Raw genomic sequence first — 17,291 nt, 5'->3', positions numbered from 1 at the left:
GCGTCGGCCATCATGGACGAAGCCGACGCAGCCGCGGAGGAGTTCGCCACAATCCTCGCCGAGAAGCTCGAAGCCGACATCCCTCCCATTGCTGAATTCGACGCCACTGAAGACCCGCAAGGGGGGCTGGTAGCCTGTACAAAATCTGGGCCTCGAAGCCCATGTAATAGATTAGTGTTTGTCGTAATCACACTTTGTAATCGTATCTTATGAGTATAAGAAATTCATTCCGTTAAATCGACTGTGTGGCCCATCGAGGCCTTGTGCGTTCGAGCCTATGTTTTCTTTACTTTATTTCCGTGTTCTCGTATGTGACTTAGATAAACATCTGCGAGGGACTTCGTGTTCATAAGCAACGTAGGCGTGGAGTGGTGAGGGGGGTGCCATATCCCGGAGGCATAGGCGGCCCCACGACTCGGCCGGCCCCGTATCGTAGTTGCTTATGCCTCGCGCCCGTTTTTTCCAAGTATACGAGAAGCTTAGGGTCGAGACGGAAATATTTCGAAAAAATATTGGCGATTTTTGGGGACGTTCGGGGGTTCCCCCTGTAGTAGCCCCCGAGGGAGGCTTGGCTTTGCCGAGGGTAAAGCCGAGCGTACCTCAGTGTTCGTGCGCATCCGAGCCTTTGAGGGTCCGGAAGGTTCCCAAAAATAAACAAGTAAAGCGTACTTCTTTATTATTTCAGGAAATAGAAAATGCGAGTACAAACGATGTACAAATAGCTCGGAATTCTAAGGGTAGAAGCGATGTAGCTGTTGTATGTTCCAAGCGTTGGTGAGGACTTCGCCGTTTTCGTTCGCCAGCTTGTACGTGCCGAGTTTGAGCACCTCGGCGATTATGTACAGGCCTTCCCATGGCGGTGAGAGCTTGTGGCGGCCCCTGCTGTCCTGTCGAAGCCTCAGCACCAAGTCCCCCTTGTTGAGGTCTCGGCGTCGGACTCTCTGCGCCTGATACCTTCGTAGAGACTGCTGGTAGCGCGTAGAGTGTAGGAGCGTCTCGAGCCTCGTCCACTTGGTCCAGCGAGTCCTCGCGGGCTCGCTGGTTCTGCTGCTCTTGGTATGCCTTGAGCCACGGCGACCCGTACTCCAAGTCCGCGGGGAGTATAGCCTCGGCGCTATAGATGAGGAAGAACGGGGTAAAGCCCGTGGCTCTGCTTGGGTCGTCCTCAGGCTCCAAATGACCGAGGGTAGCTCCGTGAGCCACCTCCGGCCAAATCTGCTCAACTTGTTGAAGATTCTTGGCATTAGTCCTTGGAGGATCATGCCATTGGCACGCTCCATTTGCCCATTCGTCTGTGGGTGTGCCACAGCCGACCAGTCCACACGTATGTGGAAACTGTTGCAGAACACTAAGAACTTCTTGCCTGTGAACTGAGTGCCGTTGTCGGTGATGATCGAGTTCGGGACCCCGAACCTGAAGACGATGTCGGTGAAGAATAAAACCGCTTGCTCGGATTTGATCTTGCCAATGGGTCGAGCCTCGATCCACTTGGAGAATTTGTCGATCGCCACCAGCAAATGGGTGAAGCCCCCGGGTGCCTTCTGCAGCGGACCAACGAGGTCCAGCCCCCACACAGCGAAGGGCCATGTAATGGGGATGGTCTGCAGAACGTGCGTGGGGAGGTGTGTTTTTCGAGCATAGAACTGGCAACCCTCGTAGGTCCACACGACGTCGGTGGCGTCGGCGACTGCTGTGGGCCAGTAGAAACCTTGCCGAAACGCGTTACCCACGAGGGTGCGCGGTGCAGCATGATGGCCGCAGACGCCAGCGTCGATGTCGCGGATCAGCTCCTTGCCCTCGGGGATGGGGATGCATCGCCGCAAGACACCCGAGGGACTGCGCTTATATAGTTCGTTGTCGATCAGGACGAAGGACTTGGCCGCCTAGCGAGGCGCCGTGCCTGAGCATGGTTCGAGGGTAGAACCCCTCGAATCATCCAGTCAAGGTACTGGACGCGCCAATCTTGCGAGGTGGGGGCCTCATCGACTTCCATTGCTTCGGCCTCGTCCGCGGAGGTGGTCCCAAAGTCAATGTCCATGGGCTCGGCCTCGTCCGCCGGGGGACTCCCGCCGGAGGGCCCGGCGGTCGAGGCGCCCGGCTCCGCCGGATTCTTGAATTCGATGGAGGGCTTGGTGATGTCGCGAGCGAAGATGTTTGGGGGGACGGTGGTCCGCCCCGACGCAGTCTTGGCTAGTTCGCCGGCATCCTCATTGAACTTGTGCGGGACATGATTGAGTTCTAGGCCGTCGAACCTGTCTTCGAGGCGGCGCACTGCATTGCAATATGCCTCCATCTTCGGGTCGTGGCAGCTAGACTCTTTCATTACTTGGTCGATGACGAGTTGAGAGTCACCGCGCACATCGAGGCATTTGACGCCGAGCTCGATGGCGATGCGGAGGCCACTGAGGAGGGCCTCGTACTCTGCCATATTGTTCAACGCAGGGAAATGCAAGCGTATCACATACCGCATGTGTTCCCCGAGGGGTGAGATGAAAAGGAGGCCGGCGCCGGCACCGGTTTTCATCACCGACCCGTCGAAGTACATGGTCCAGCATTCGGCCTGGATTTGCGGTGGGGGTAGCTGAGTGTCCGTCCATTCAGCCACGAAGTCAGCCAAGATTTGGGACTTGATCGCCTTGCGGGGGGCGTAGGTGAGAGTTTCGCCCATCAGCTCCACATACCATTTGGCGATTCTACCCTCGGCTTCCCGGTTGCGGACTATCTCTCCCAAAGGGAAAGACGAGACCACGGTGACGGGATGGGCCTCGAAGTAGTGGCGCAACTTGCGCCGAGCCAAAACCACCGCGTAGAGTAGCTTCTGAATTTGCGGATAGCGCGTCTTAGTTTCAGACAGCACCTCACTGATGTAGTACACCGACCGTTGGACGGACAGAGCATGGCCCTCCTCTTGTCTTTCGACAACGACCACCGCGCTGACCACTTGAGTCGTTATGGCTACGTACAGAAAGAGGGGCTCGCCGTCCGTGGGTGGTGTGAGAATAGGGGCATGAGTGAGTGATGCCTTCAGCCTGTCGAGGGCTTCTTGGGCTTCGGGGGTCCACGTGAAGCGCTCGGTTTTCCTCAAGAGTCGATACAAGGGTAAGCCTTTCTCGCCGAGACGCGAGATGAACCGGCTAAGGGACGCTAGGCATCCCATGACCCTTTGTACCCCTTTTAGGTCTCGGATCGGTCCCATCCGTGTGATGGCCGAGACTTTGTCAGGGTTGGGTTCGATGCCCCGCTGGGAGACAATGAAGCCCAAGAGCATGCCTCGAGGCACCCCGAACACGCACTTCTCGGGGTTGAGTTTTACCCCTTTGGCCCATAGGCAATTGAATGCGATCCTGAGATCGGCAACCAGGTCGTCCGCCTTTCTGGATTTTACAACGATATCGTCGACATATGCCTCTACGTTTCGCCCGAGATGGTCTCCGAAAACGTGGAGCATACACCGCTGATACGTGGCTCCGGCATTTCTGAGGCCAAAGGGCATCGTAACGTAGCAGTACATGCCAAATGGTGTGATAAAAGAAGTCGCGAACTGGTCGGACTCTTTCATCTTGATTTGGTGATAGCCGGAATAAGCATCAAGAAAGGATAAAGTTCACACCCCGCAGTAGAGTCTACAATCTGATCAATTCATGGCAAATGAAAGGGAACCTTCGGACATGTTTTATTTAAACTAGTGTAATCTACACACATCCTCCAGTTTCCATTCTTTTTCTTCACTAATACAAGATTAGCTAGCCACTCGGGATGGAATACCTCCTTGATGAACCCGGCCGCCAGAAGTTTCTGCAACTCCACGCCGATCGCCCGACACTTGAGCTCGTCAAAGCGTCGCAGGCGCTGCTTCACCGGCTTGGAGTTGAGTCGGATATCAAGGGAGTGCTCGGCGACCTCCCTCGGTATGCCAGGCATATCCGAGGGGCTCCACGCAAAGATGTTCGCGTTGGCGCGGAGAAAGTCGACGAGCACCACTTCCTATTTGCCGTCGAGGGTGGCGCTGATCTGTAACGCCTTGTCATCGGGGTGGCTCGGGTCAAGGGGCACCTTCTTGATACCCTCGACGGGCTCGAAGCTTCCCGCGTGTCGGTGAGTGGGGTCCAAGGCCTCGCTTGCCATTTTGTCGAGGGTGGCTGCGAGGGCCTCGTCCTCCGCTTGAGCCTTCGCGTGCTCGACGCACTCAACGTCGCACTCGTAAGCGTGCTCGAACGAAGAGCCGACGGTGATGACGCCCTTCGGACCCGGCATCTTCAGCTTGAGGTAGGTGTAGTTGGGGATGGCCATGAACTTGGTGTAGCAGGGACGACCAAGAATGGCATGATAGGATCCCCGAAACCCCACCACATCGAAGGTGAGTACTTCCTTGCGGAAGTTGGCTGCCCTGCCGAAGCAGACATGTAGTTCAATCTGGCCGAGGGGTTGGACGCGCTTCCCCGGCGTAACGCCATGAAATGGCGACTTGCTGGGACGAAGCTTGTTCAGTCAAATCCCCATGAGCTCCAAGGTGTGGGCGTACATGATGTTCAGGCTGCTGCCTCCGTCCATGAGTACCTTGGAGAAGCGGGTGTTGCCGATGATGGGGTCGACAATGAGCGAATACCGTCCCGGGTGTGGGACGTAGTCGGGGTGATCCTCGCGGCCAAAGGAAATGGTATCCTTCGACCAATCGAGGTAGGATGGCGTGGCTTTGGTGACGGAGAAAACTTCCCGACGCTCACGCTTGCGCTGCCGAGAGGTCATGTTCGTCGTTGGTCCACCAAAGATGAAGAAGGCGTTCTCCACCGGGGGGAACTCGTCATCTCCACCTTTGTCGCCAGCATCCTTTTTCCTATCCTCGTCGCGATGCGCAACGCGGTTGTAGTACTTCTTGAGCATTTCGCATTGCTCGAGGGTGTGGTTGACCTAGCCCTTGTGGTAAGGACACGGCTTCTTAAGCATGTCGTCGAATAGGCCACCACCGCCTCAAGGTCCTTTGCGGTCCGGGGCGATAGCGAAGGCCTCTTCGGAGTCCTCTGCCCGCCCCGATGCACACTGGTTCGGTGGGACCGGCTTCATTCCCTTCCTCCCCCGCTTCTATTTCTTGGTGGGGGCGTTGGGCTTGACGTTGCTGCCCTCCGCGGGCGCATCGTCCTTGCGCTTGCTCGGCTTGTCGTCGAAGATGGCACCAACAGCCTCCTCGCCGGCGGCGTAGTTGGTGGCGGCATCGAACAACTCGTTGGTGTTGGCGGGTCGGCTTCTCGCAAGCTCGTGCAATAGGTTCCTGCATGTCGTACCCTCGAGGAAGGCGTTGATGACCTCGACGTGGGTGACGCTGGGGAGCTCGGTGCATTGCTTGGAGAAGCGCCGCACGTAGTTGCACAGGGACTCGTTGAGCTTCTGGCGACACCCTTTGAGGTCCCAGGAGTTCCCAGGGCGCACGTATGTGCCCTGGAAGTTGCCCACGAAGATCTTGACTAAGTCGGCCCAGTTGTGGATCTGGTCCGCGGGCAAGTGCTCGAGCCACGTTCGTGTGGCATCAGCAAGGTGAAGAGGAAGGTTGCGGGTGATGACCGCATCTTCCGTCGCGCCGCCTAGCTGGCACGCTAGGCGGTAATCATTAAGCCAGACTGCAGGATCAGTCTCGCCCGAGTACTTGACGAGGGTGGTGGGTTGTCGAAAGCATGGGGGGAAAAGAAGCAGTTCGAATCTCCCGGCTGAACACCCAGGTGCCCGGAGGCTCCGGTGACTCATCCCTGTCATGCTCGGGGTCGAAGCGTCCACCCCGCCAAGGGGTGTACTTCCTGCCACCGACGATGTAGCGGGCGTCGCCGTCCTCGGTGTGCCCGCGTGTGTCGTGGAGCCGTTCCCTCGCGGGAGGCCTTCCGATGCGGTCGTGCACCGAGGGTGCCTTCAAACCGGGTGCTACGGCTGCCTTGCCCTTCCCTGCCGGTGGAGTGTGCACAGAAGCCTCGTGGTCCTGGTGCGCAGTCCCACCGGGCTGCTCCAGAGCTTTCGAGCGCATTCGAGACGCAGAGCTCTCGGCTTGCTGCACGGCAGCTTCCTCGATGAGTGCCTGTGCCTCGCGGCGCAGGTTGCGGCCCTAAAGCGTCGATGGCTCGGGCATGGCTTGGAGTAGGTAGGCCGCAGCGCCGAGTTTTTCGCTGGCCGTCTTCAGTTCCGAAGGTTTGTCGACGTTGTCGTCGGCCAGGATGCGCTCCCGGGCAACGCGCGCCGCCGCCTGGGCATGTGCACCACGTGCGGAGCGCTGCTGCTCGAGCGCGATGCGCAGCTCCTGGGTCTGCTGACGCTGCTCGTCGAGCTTGGCTTGGAGCTCTTTGAGCTGTGCGAGCTGTGCTTGCCGTGCCGCCGAGCTTGACGAAGAAGAAGGGGCCGCAGGCGGCACCACCGGTTGGTTCGCCTGTGCATCCGCCCCACCGTCCCCGTCGTCACCCAGGGTGTTGTCGTTTTGCTCGTCCGCAAGATCAGCCATGAAGCACTCCCGAGTGGGATTGTACTCCCCCTCACTGGAGTCCTCAGAGCAGGCGAGGCAATAAGCCGTCGCAAGCTAGAACGAGCGGAATGCGTCGGGGTCGCGGACCCCGGAGTAGTCCTCGGCCTCCTCGCCCGTGAAGTTGTTCATGAAGAAATGGATGTCGTCGGTGACTGAGCTCGCCGTTTCAGGGTAGGATTCGTCAGGGGACGATGTGATGAGGTTGCAGATCGACAGAAGATGATGACCCGGCAGATCCTCATACTCGGTGAAGTTAGAACTGATCGAAGAAGTGTAGGTCGCAGTATTGCGCATCCCGAAGGGGAAGGACGATGGCGAGGTCGAGCCCCCCCTGGGAGGCACTGGTACTGCAGCAGCTGATGGTGCCGACATAGACGACATCGATGCACGTGATGTCGAAGCGGTGGCCCCGTTGGGCGCGATGCTGAGCTGCGACAGGCCAGCCTCAACCCACGCGGGGGAGCTGTGGCCCGAGCGCCTGTCGCGCTGGGCTGGTGAAGTCGGAGGGATGGGGTTGCATCCGGGCGAGAGGAGCTGCATGAGGTAACCATTGCCGGTTGCTTTGAACTCGAGACTCCCGAACCAGATCACGCACCCCGCGGGGAGTGGATCCGAAACGCCCATGGGGTATGGGTTGGATCTACCCGCCATCCCTGGAGATCAAATGGGAACAAAAAAGAAAATGTCACGCAGCCGACCCCTACCTGGCGCGCCAACTGTCAGCGTCCTGACCCGGGGGTCCGGATCCCAACTAGTAAATGCCGCGTGTTTCCTCGTCCCAGATGTTAATGCAAGAAGAAACACAATAACGCACGGGTTTATCCTGGTTCCGACCACGGGGCCGTACGTCCAGCAAAGGGGTGTGCGAGGGCGATGTATTATCTTGCACCCGGATTGCTTGTAGTAGGGGGGTACAAGCGAGGTGAGAGAGGGAGGGAGGCTCCCAAGTCTCCACTAGAAGAGGAGTTGGTTGAGGTGAGAGCTCAGTGGTGCTGAGAATAATCGCGAGTGTGGGTGACCGTGGTTGCTGATGTCCAGAACGTCTCCCTTTAAAGGAAGCCTGCCTCCTCCTTTTATAGTCACAAGGAGGGGCGATGTACATGAGTGGGGGAACGTGGAAGTCGTCGTCTTCCCCCGAATCACGGGGGTGCAGTGGTCAAACACTGTAAAAAGTACACTGTGGGGCATGGCGTCGGGCATGGTGGTCGTCCTGGGCGTCGTCCTTGACCTTGCGGAGATCGCGCCAGCCTCCTGTCAACCCCAGCAGGCGGCGTGATCGTCGCTGTAGGATGTTCAGTCCTCCAGACGTGGCGTTCCGTGGGTCCTGCAGGTCAGGGCCTTGCGTGCTCCAGCGGTGGCGGGGCACGCGGCGATCCCGGACCCTCCAGGACGGAGTGCTGGCGTGCACATCAGGAGGTCCGGGAGACACGTGGAGGTCCCGAACCCCTCGAGGGGGGAGGTCCGGGACTTCGGCTGCGTGTGCTGTGTGTCCCTCTTGGAGGGGCACGTGGCGTCGTCGGACCCCTTCCCAAGCAGGAGGTGGGCCCGGGGCCATACGTGTGATGAGGTAGAGTCCGGTCGGCTGGAGTTGGCAGAATAGTGCGGGGAGCAGTGCCGAGCACGCTGCGTCCCGCGTCGTAGGTCCCACAGTGCTGCCACAGAGACTGGGATGGTGGAGCAATTACAGGAGTTGGCGGATGGGACTCCGGTCACAGCCACTGTGGGGAATGGCGGCCTGACGCCGTCTGTCCTGAGCACTGTGGAGGAGTAGTTGGCATTTAGTGCCTTCGTACGGCGGGCGGTTGAGCGGCGGGGTCGTTTGTCCCTTACGCCAAGGGGTGGCCTCGAGCGAGGCGGAGATGAGTTACCTGCTCGAGGGGGGTTCGCTGCCCTCGAGCGAGACGGAGATATGGGGCACAGTCGAGGGTCCCGATGGGAGCCCTCGAGCGAGGCGGAGATCGTCCCGTGGGCCCGAGAGGGGTGCGAATGGGCCGCATGCTGGGCTTCTTTGAATCCTTTCCTTTCTTCCAGATTGGAAGGAGGCCGTGGGCCTTCGTGGGCCCAATTGCCTTAATCATGTGTTTGCGTTTTAGAGTGATCTTAGTACCTCGATTAGGGTGTCCCTAATCGTGGTACCCGACAACTCCTCTCCGGCCGGAGCACGCGGCCGTGTAGTATTGCAGCGGCATCTCCGGCACTGGTCTGGCCATGGCGGCCCCACACATCCACGAGCAGCGATGCCATGGCGGTGAGGCGGCACTCGCCGCCGCTCCCGTTGGCGAAGACGCTATCTTCTTTCTTCTCCACTGAGCTTCCCAGCACCCTTTCTTCTTTCTTCTCTGTTCTTCTCCATCCAAAAAACAGTGACCACCATTGTTCCCAAGCAAGCTCCATTGGTCGACCTAGAGCCCAACCAACACGTCGGTGAGCACCTGCATACCTCCCTCTTTCTCCTAGACCTCTCTATTGCGCCTTCCCGTGCTCCATTTGGCCCAGCCCTGCGCGCCACCACGGAACCACCATGGCCGCCGGTCACCACCAAGCCTTCCCTGGCCGAACTAGCCCTCAAAACGGAACCAGCGCACTCCAATGAAGCTCCCGCGGCCCCTCAATTTCATCTCAAATCGATGTAACGAAAAACGACCAAATTGGCTCCTTTATTCCCTAGCTCCAGCCGCATCCTACCTCCCGTTCCGCCACCGGCCGCTGCCCCTCTCCTTGCCCCCGGCCTCGCGGTCCCCCTCTCCCTCTCAATCGTGCACGCGTGCTACCCTGGCCCAGCTGCGAGCCGTGCCGGCCGCTGCCGGCGAGCTGCTGGCGCCGCCGCTGCCTGACTGTGCGGGAAAGAACAACGAGCCTGAGGAGGATGTCGAGTTGTCGACGGGAAAGGATGGCTGTGTAGTCCAAGGGTAGAATGGTCCAATCACATAGCCAAATCATCAAGAAAATGAGAAACAAATTGGAAAAGGATGAAAAGGCATTGCAGCGTTTTGACCTAACTTCATAATGGCATTCCGGCGAAGTCCATTTACTTGATGACATTCCAGCGAAGCCCAGTTTTGGTGATGGCGAAATCGCAAATTTCTCGGGGACGGGGACGACGACGGGAACGAACGGGAACGGGAGCAAGGTCAAGTCGAAAGTCATCGACCGGATGGGCCGGGGGCCTTCCCAGTGGGCCGTACGAGGCCCCTATCCATTGTGCGGGTCGACGATCATGTGTACCAGCCGCCGCCGCCGCCCCCCTCTATTCCAAAAAAAAAAGTTTGTGATTCGTATTCCCTGCCAAAAAAAATGTTTGTGATTCGTACATGAATTATACACCGTCGGATTAAAAGTGCAGTATTTGGTCGGACTAGTATATTATTCATTCTAACACTACGGACCACATTAAGTCCAAAATTAGTTCTATAGTAAAAACAAAAAGAATTCCCTCTCAATGTTCCTATGCACGTCCTCCTAATCCTTCCTCCCCTCATATTTTCTTTTTTGGATCAGTCTCTCTACGTGATCAAGCCCTTCTAAGATGATAAACCTATCAAACCGTTGTTTATCAAACCCTGCATTGCAAGTCATTCGAAAACCCAACTCGAATAATGTGATAATTGGTTTTAAGTAACATATAGCTTAAGCGTTAAGACAGTCAATTCGATTAGCATTAGACCAAAATACAAAGAACAGTCAATTCGATTCAGCGTTTGACCAAAATACAAAGAGCAACATTTTTGGTAAAACAGGAAGCTGGCAGATTTTTTTTTTGTGGAGAAACCGGGCTTGCATTTCACAAATATTTTTGATGGTTTACAACCCCACTCTTACAAAGATATCCTTGTGAAAAAAGAAAATTACATTCCAGTCTTTGTAAGTTTTTCCCGGTCATCCTCGTTGCCGGCGGCCGGAACAGTCGCGTTGAAGCCGACCACCCCTTCGACGAAGATGATTCAAAGGTTTTAAACGGCATCAAGAGCAGAACACCAGTATCACTGACATGCTTTTTACCCGCTGAACGCACATGCCAAAAAAGAAGGCCAATGGCCCTCACATCGCCGGACCACAGGAAGCCTGGCGCCACAACCATCAACCACCCCGGCAGACCGGCCAACAGAACACCCCGGAGGGGGAGGAAACCACCAGAAGAGGTGGGAGCTAAAACTAACCTAGTTCCCAAATTGGTAGAAAGAACCTGATGCTGATGCCACCGCCATCTGCATAAACAGGGAAGCCGGCAAAGATACCGGAGAAGGCCGCACCGTAATTCGATCTGGCTTCACCACATCCACGCCATCGTTGAGCAAAACGGCCACAGCAGCACAGGTAGCACAACCTTGCCAACAACCAGAGCCCCCACAAGACCCCAAAAGTAGCAAGGTTACCTTTTATTCTCCATGGACCAACGCAAAAGGAAAGAGCTTCAGCTTCGCCAACACCGTAGCCGGGTCCGCCGCATCCGCCTCTTCCGATGCTGATCCAGGGAATCAAAAGAACCGGCGACCTAGCAAACCCCACCGGTAACCCTAACCCTACTATATAGTTAATATATGCAGGGGAGTCGATCCACCACCTATTCAACCGGTCACCCTCCTCCGACGCCGACGAGGGCGCCAGAGGCGAGGTTGACGGCGAATCGGCGGAGGAAACGCGAAATCGCCTGGGAATCGCCTGGAAGCTACTGTGGCGAGAGGAAAGGGACGGGAGGAGTACTTTGCAGGGCTTTTTAGCTGGCAGATAACTCCTATGAATCCCAGCAAGAGATATCTAAGTTGGATTTTTTTTTTCTAAATGGGCCGACTACCACTAATCTGGGCTCGGACACGAGGAAGTAGGTCGCAGCCTCGCAGAAGCAGACGAGAAAACCCCAAGGACAGCGTAGCAGGGCGCCCGGCGCTCTGCGGATCCCCGTCCTTGCCGTATCGGAGGCGTAACGTGGCCGCGTGGAGCAGGCATCGCCAGTCGTGCGCGCACCCGGGCGCGCCTCTCCTGCTCCGGTGCTCCACGAGGCAGAACGCGCCGCCGCCCATGTGCGCCAGCTTCACGGACATGGTCCTCTCGGGGTCCGTCTCGATCACCTCGGCGACTTACAGGCCGGCTCCCGCCGGCGCCCTGGCCGTCGCCCTCGTTACGAGGAAGGACGTCGCAGCCTCGCAGGAGCAGACGAGAAAACCCCAAGGAGCATGTTGGCTTTCCAACCGATGCATGGCCACATGAGAATTCAGCACCGATTCAGCTTAAATCTAAATCTACCTAACATTGACCGTAAAAAGCTTAATGTAGTGCCTTATCTTAGACAAGGCGGACACACGGTTTCAGTGCAATTGCCATGTCGTCCAAGTACAAAATACTCCTACAAGCATGTACTCCGGATTTTAGCCGTAACCTAAATCACCACAGCAAAAATAAAATAAAACTAATTAAAAGATCAACTCCATACTAAAGCTGCAATGCACAAGTTACCGCTGGCTCTTACTAGCTGTTTCACGAACAGCCCAGAACATATTGCGTCACTCAAGCATTAGGTAGTAAACCAAAAACACTTACATTTCAGACATATGGTAGTATGGTACAGTAGTAAACCATAATAACATCATAACAAAAGCAGACTTTGACCACATTGGGGTGTTATAGCAGATTTGGATAATTTCAGCGTTCATCTAAGTTGATGGGGATCCAGGGGATTCAGCAGCAGGCACATCCTTAGGGTGACCAGAAGGTGGTGGGTACCGTGGCACATAAGGAAGAATAGGTGTGCCATGCTCAATTGGACCTGGTCTGATAGTGGCTTTGGAACTTGGGCTCGGATCCATAGGTTGGTAATCATCCGTCCTAATATTTTCCAGCTCCCTTGTCTTTCGGATAGTAAAAGAGTATCGTTCCTGCAAATGATACAAGAATCGTCTGTAAGAACTTGGTTTCCCTGTTAAGATTAGTAATGGAATATAAATATAACTGCGCCTCAAGAAAAATATATCAAGAAGAACACGTTATATTTGATTACTAATAGTAATAAGTTAGCATGTCAACACTAGAAGTTGAGGAGATATGCTCTGATAAATATTCAAATTTGAAGAGAGAGAGAGAGAGAGAGAGAGAGAGAGAGAGAGAGAGAGAGAGAGAGAGAGAGAGAGCATTAAGGAAAGTCATGTAAAAACTGAATGTATCAGACTATCATTGGTGGTCTATGTTTCTAGTGATCTATGAATGCCGGACATGTTCCATGTTGTATGAGCATACACCTTTAGTCTCCTGCCGTTTAACTCAATGCTACCATAACCAGGATCTGCAATGAATGCAATTAAATGTCAGCGATAGGCCATATATGGCCTATATACAATCTCAATGATTCAGAATAACAATGATGCTGGGAGAAAAAAACAGAACCAACCAGTCAAAACAGCATCTAGGGCATAAATAACCAGGACTGCACCCACAACTGTCGGAAGTCCATACATTTAGAGGGCAGCCAAAATTGGTTCATACTAACTAGTCCCACCTTTTCCTTTTTAAGAGGCACATGCATTTCAAGACTCAAATTTAATCTTTAAACAATTAGCCTAATAAGTTGTAGAATATTAACATGGATTCAAGTTGAATAATACACATTCATTACAATGGATTCGATTTGAATGCACTTTCATATGATGTCGATTTCATAGTCTCGAACAGTATAATATATGAGATATTGACAATCAAAATGACCTTTGGAGATCCCTAAACAAAATGACCTTTGGAGAGAGCAGCCTTGCATTTTGAAAAGATGGGAGTTAGGGAGTAGCAAGCGTTTTTCACGGATAATATGAATATATACATGGAGCTTTGCAAAATATAGTTTTGTCAGTAATTGGTAAAGTTAACTCCTGAGACAATTAAGTTACTAAGTTCTATACAGGTTCCACCAAGCATATGCTTCAATGGTATTGTTGCTTCATGAGAAGACCACATAATGGAGAAGGGAAGAATCAAACTTCTTGTCATGTTGAGCTATCAATATGGTCAGATGATTCAGATCTTATTTTCTTTTCTTTGTAATTTTGAGAAAATAGCATCAGATCCATCAACGATCTTTTAAAATATCCATCATTAAACCGTGAACTCAAGGTAAGATAATTGCTGGAGAAAGATGGAAACGAACAGGAACCGTATGAACAAAGTGACAGGAGAGAATACAGGAAGATTGCCAAAGCCAAGATCAGGATGGTTTGCTGAATGTACCTGTGGTGTTCTTGGCTCTTCTTGCATTAGAGGAGATGGCCATGAGCAGATTTCCGCCAACAAATGCAAATATCAGTAAAATCAACGGAGAAGGATGCCTCATCTCCTACCCTTGCGCAAGCACAATCCCTTCAGAGTTTCAAACGCTTATGCGCATGCAATTCGTTTCCTTTGGCTTCCTGTGACTCCTCTTCTTAAGATAGCTAGAGGTCCATGCGTGATGCAGTTTCTGAATTTCATTCGCAGTACTGCTAGATGTCAGCATGGCTGCATGGGATTAAAATAGTGATGTGATAAGACGGCAGAATTTATGTCATCGTCAACAACGAGGAGCTGAGCTGCAGAAAAATGGCCGGGGAAAGCGAGGAAGGTGGCCTACATGCATTCCTCCATGCATTGATGGCCATGCTTGCAGGCGTTGTTGGTCCAGACTTTCTAATATCGGTTCTCTCTTCTATTTCTATAAAAAGTACACTCCTGACTCCTGTGATACACTAGTTCACAGCTGCACAAAAATCTATACGGACTGCTATGGTCTGGTAGATAGAAGAAGCAGACTTCAGACTAGGGAACATACTAGTACACAGAACCTAGCCAAAAATAAATGCAGGAATCCGATTACTGTTAACATGGCAAAACTGTACAAAGTACAAACATCGCCTGATTCATATCCAACGTACTCTACTACTACTATCACTGACAAGGATACAAAAATTCTGGTAGAGGCTCTAAAATGTCGGCAACTCGGCATGGCGCCCTGAATTCTATTTCCTCATCTCCCTGGTAGTAGTGCTCATACATTAGTTTGTTTAAGAATCCTCATCAAAGTATATATTCCAGAGGATTTCTTGTTTGCGTCATCAACTTGCCATGATGTCGCTGGTGCCTTCTAGGTCACACGAGCGTTCAGGACAATCCAGCTTACCCCATCGTGCAGTTACTCTTTGGCAGGGAAATATTGGTTTTCCAAGGCTGCAAGAGATAACCACAAACGCTCAGATGAGAAACAAATAAGAACAGTCTGAACAGTAGCGGCCAGAACACCGGAAACTTTTGCAAAATCATGACAATATTAGAATGGAAACATCTACTCTTAAACCGCATACTGACATACCCCTAATGGTAGGACCGTAGGAGTAAAAGGGTGCCAAATAGGTATAGCGCATCAATTTTCCTCCTTTTGGCCCTGAGACCTTATTTTTCCTATGATTCTATAGAAACAGATTCAACACTACAAAGCCTTAGATGATTTTGAAGGCAACACCAAGCAACAGCTCGGAGAGGACTGAATGGACTTACCTTCGATTTACCACGTTGTGCACATAACATAACCACTGGGAGAATTCAGCCTGAGATCCTGCCTGAACAGGGTTTGCTCTAAAAAAATAAAACACATAATAATTAAGTCAGTTTAATGTTCAACATAACTTTTATCAAAGAACAAAGAAGAAGAAAGTAATGGGATAAAGAAAACAGGATAAGAACATATCCAGCAGCCCAGCTGTGATGAATGGCCCTCATCTACTAAAACATTCAAACAGCAAAAAATAAAGACAACACAGCCATGTTTGATGTCAGCTATCATAGATATAAACACCAGTGTCACCTATAAGATGCCAATTTAGTGTGTGTACAAGAGTTTAATCATCATGTGCATCATTAAACACTGAAGGAACAATTTTCAGCCAAAACAATAGATTTAGAGCGTCAGAATCTAAGACTCAAACACATTTTTCGTATTGCAGTACCACAGGTTCACAGTTATTATGTGCTGTTTTTGGATTGCATCATAAAATGACAGGCTGCCAAGGAATCAAGTGAAAATATTTCGAAAGGAATAAACATGTAATGCAAGGAATAAAAAACTATTAAATAGCTATTGCAATTTATCCAAGATGTTGGTGAGGATTGCTTACTTCAAAACTTCCTTGAAGTGTTCAGCACATTCTTTGCAAGGATATAGTCTTGAGATTATATGCATCTGAACATGCAAACCAGTAGCAATGTTATATTTCTGTGTAAATCAAGTAAACAGGCAATGCAGCATAGAAACGCGCCATATGAATGTCATCTTTGTCCCTCCTAAAAAAGAATGTTTCCGATTTACTGTTCTTGATGGAAATTTAGTGATAGTCTAGTAATACATGGCTTATGATATTTTATTTCTAAATGCGACATCTGAATCATGCTAAACCAAGAGCGCATGTCTATGAAAGCAAGTCTAAGCTAGGAATGAAAAGGATTGAGCCTGGAGGATGTTGTAAATGTACACAAATCATCATGAAACCTATCCTCTAGATTTTTCAGGCTATAACTCAAAAAAGCCCCATTTCTGAATTAAAACAACTATTGCTCGACCATGAGAGTAAATTACTTGTTACATTCATATCTTTACACCTCTTCCAAAACAATGGCAGAGGTTTCCAGAGTACTCCAACTCAAATTAGTAGGGTTGACTGTCGTGCTTACCAGCTCCTTTGCATCTCGTTTTTGCTGCCTCGTTGGTTCATCAGGGAACTGAAACAAGTCAAATATTTAGTAGGAATCGAATTTGATAGTTAATGAGATCCAAAAGAAACTCATAAATCAAACAAGTTGTTCCCTTCCACATCCCTCAGGTACACAGATCAATAATTCAATATGTGTCAAAGGCTGTGTTATGATACATGAATAATTTGTGCCCTCCATTTACAGTTTGTCCACAATCCATAATGTGAACCAGAAAGCATCTTCAAAAGCAAATGACGAACTGATTCTGTGCCTCGTTGTGCTACTCACGGAGGCAAGAGATCGAGCACCTGCGCTGCAATGGTGTGGAGCAGCATCCACGTGGCCCGCCCGACCTCCTCCTTCGTCAGCGGCGCCGCCTTGGCATCCTTCTCCTGCGCATTCACTCGAAAACCTTACGAGTTAACAACCCACCTCCGGCTCCAGCCAGACGGAAAAGGACAAACGGGCGAGCACGGAGGGAAACAACTTGCCTTCGCTATCTCCGGCGGCGGCGATGGGGGCGGCGGCGGGGAGAGGGAGAGGGAGAGGAGCGGGCGGAGGCGGTGGTCGTCAGGGCCAGCGTCCGGGGCGATGAGGAGATGGCGGGAGAAGGCGGCGACGGTCTGGAGGACGGGCGCCAGCGGGTTCCAGCCCGGCAGCGGCATCGAGGCGCCCGGCGCGGGCTCGCGTGCGCGCGGCCACCCGGAGTTGCAAGCGCAATCGCGCGAAGGCGCTGGGTGATGGATGGGGAGAGCGGAGAGGTGGTGCGCGCGCGGCGTCCGCAGGCACGACGGCCACCGTCAGACGGTGCGCGATTGTGCGAAGCAGGCAGGGGAGCGGATGAGCAGCAGAGGAGCACGGCAAAATCGGGGGGGGGGGGGGGGGGGGGCATCACAGATTTCCACCAGTGTCTGTCTCAGATTGGGGCCTTGGGCTGAGGGTAAAACGGAAAAGGAAATAGTCTGTTTTACCTTCTTCAATTATCACGAAAATTTGATTTTCTTCCTGCAACTAGGAAATCAGACACTTCACCTCTCTTAACTTTTCAAACCGTGGCATTTTTCCTCCCTCGTATGGTTTTGAAGCTGTTTCGCTATAG

The 17,291-nt window shown here is 52.6% G+C and overlaps 1 protein-coding gene and 1 long non-coding RNA gene across 3 annotated transcripts; both read right to left on the bottom strand.

Moving 5' to 3' along the window:
- Positions 1–10,249: 10,249 nt before the first annotated feature.
- LOC120690734 lies at positions 10,250–11,275 on the bottom strand. The gene is made up of 2 exons (XR_005681890.1): positions 10,870–11,275; positions 10,250–10,701 (listed from the first exon to the last, which is right to left on the bottom strand). It is a non-coding gene; the product is annotated as an uncharacterized LOC120690734 (long non-coding RNA).
- Positions 11,276–14,239: 2,964 nt separating this feature from the next.
- Positions 14,240–17,074, bottom strand: LOC120690733 (FAD-linked sulfhydryl oxidase ERV1-like). Of its 2 annotated transcripts, XR_005681889.1 has the most exons (7): positions 16,684–17,074; positions 16,501–16,584; positions 16,172–16,219; positions 15,619–15,683; positions 15,002–15,079; positions 14,817–14,913; positions 14,247–14,674 (listed from the first exon to the last, which is right to left on the bottom strand). XR_005681889.1 is itself a non-coding variant. In XM_039973519.1 (6 exons), the coding sequence occupies exons 1-6, from the start codon at positions 16,855–16,857 to the stop codon at positions 14,563–14,565; spliced, it is 561 nt and encodes a 186-aa protein (XP_039829453.1). In that variant the 5' UTR covers positions 16,858–17,074; the 3' UTR covers positions 14,240–14,562. The 2 variants fall into 2 exon arrangements, 1 of the variants encoding a protein (XP_039829453.1); XM_039973519.1 differs by lacking the exon at positions 14,817–14,913 and having other exon boundaries at positions 14,240–14,674.
- Between the last annotated feature and the right edge of the window lie 217 nt (positions 17,075–17,291).

The sequence above is a fragment of the Panicum virgatum genome, chromosome 9N (assembly GCF_016808335.1).
Source record: "Panicum virgatum strain AP13 chromosome 9N, P.virgatum_v5, whole genome shotgun sequence".
Lineage (NCBI taxonomy): Eukaryota > Viridiplantae > Streptophyta > Magnoliopsida > Poales > Poaceae > Panicum > Panicum virgatum.
The sequence above is the reverse complement of the archived record's forward strand: the minus strand, read 5'-3'. Positions and strand labels throughout refer to the sequence as shown.

Coding starts and splice junctions, on each gene's coding strand:
- LOC120690733 (XM_039973519.1), bottom strand. CDS start 16,857: ATGCCGCTGCCGGGCTGGAACCCGCTGGCGCCCGTCCTCCAGACCGTC. Junction 16,220..16,500: donor TCCACACCATTGCAGCGCAG/GTGCTCGATCTC, acceptor GACTTGTTTCAG/TTCCCTGATGAACCAACGAG. Junction 15,080..15,618: donor CACTTCAAGGAAGTTTTGAA/GTAAGCAATCCT, acceptor TTATTTTTTTAG/AGCAAACCCTGTTCAGGCAG.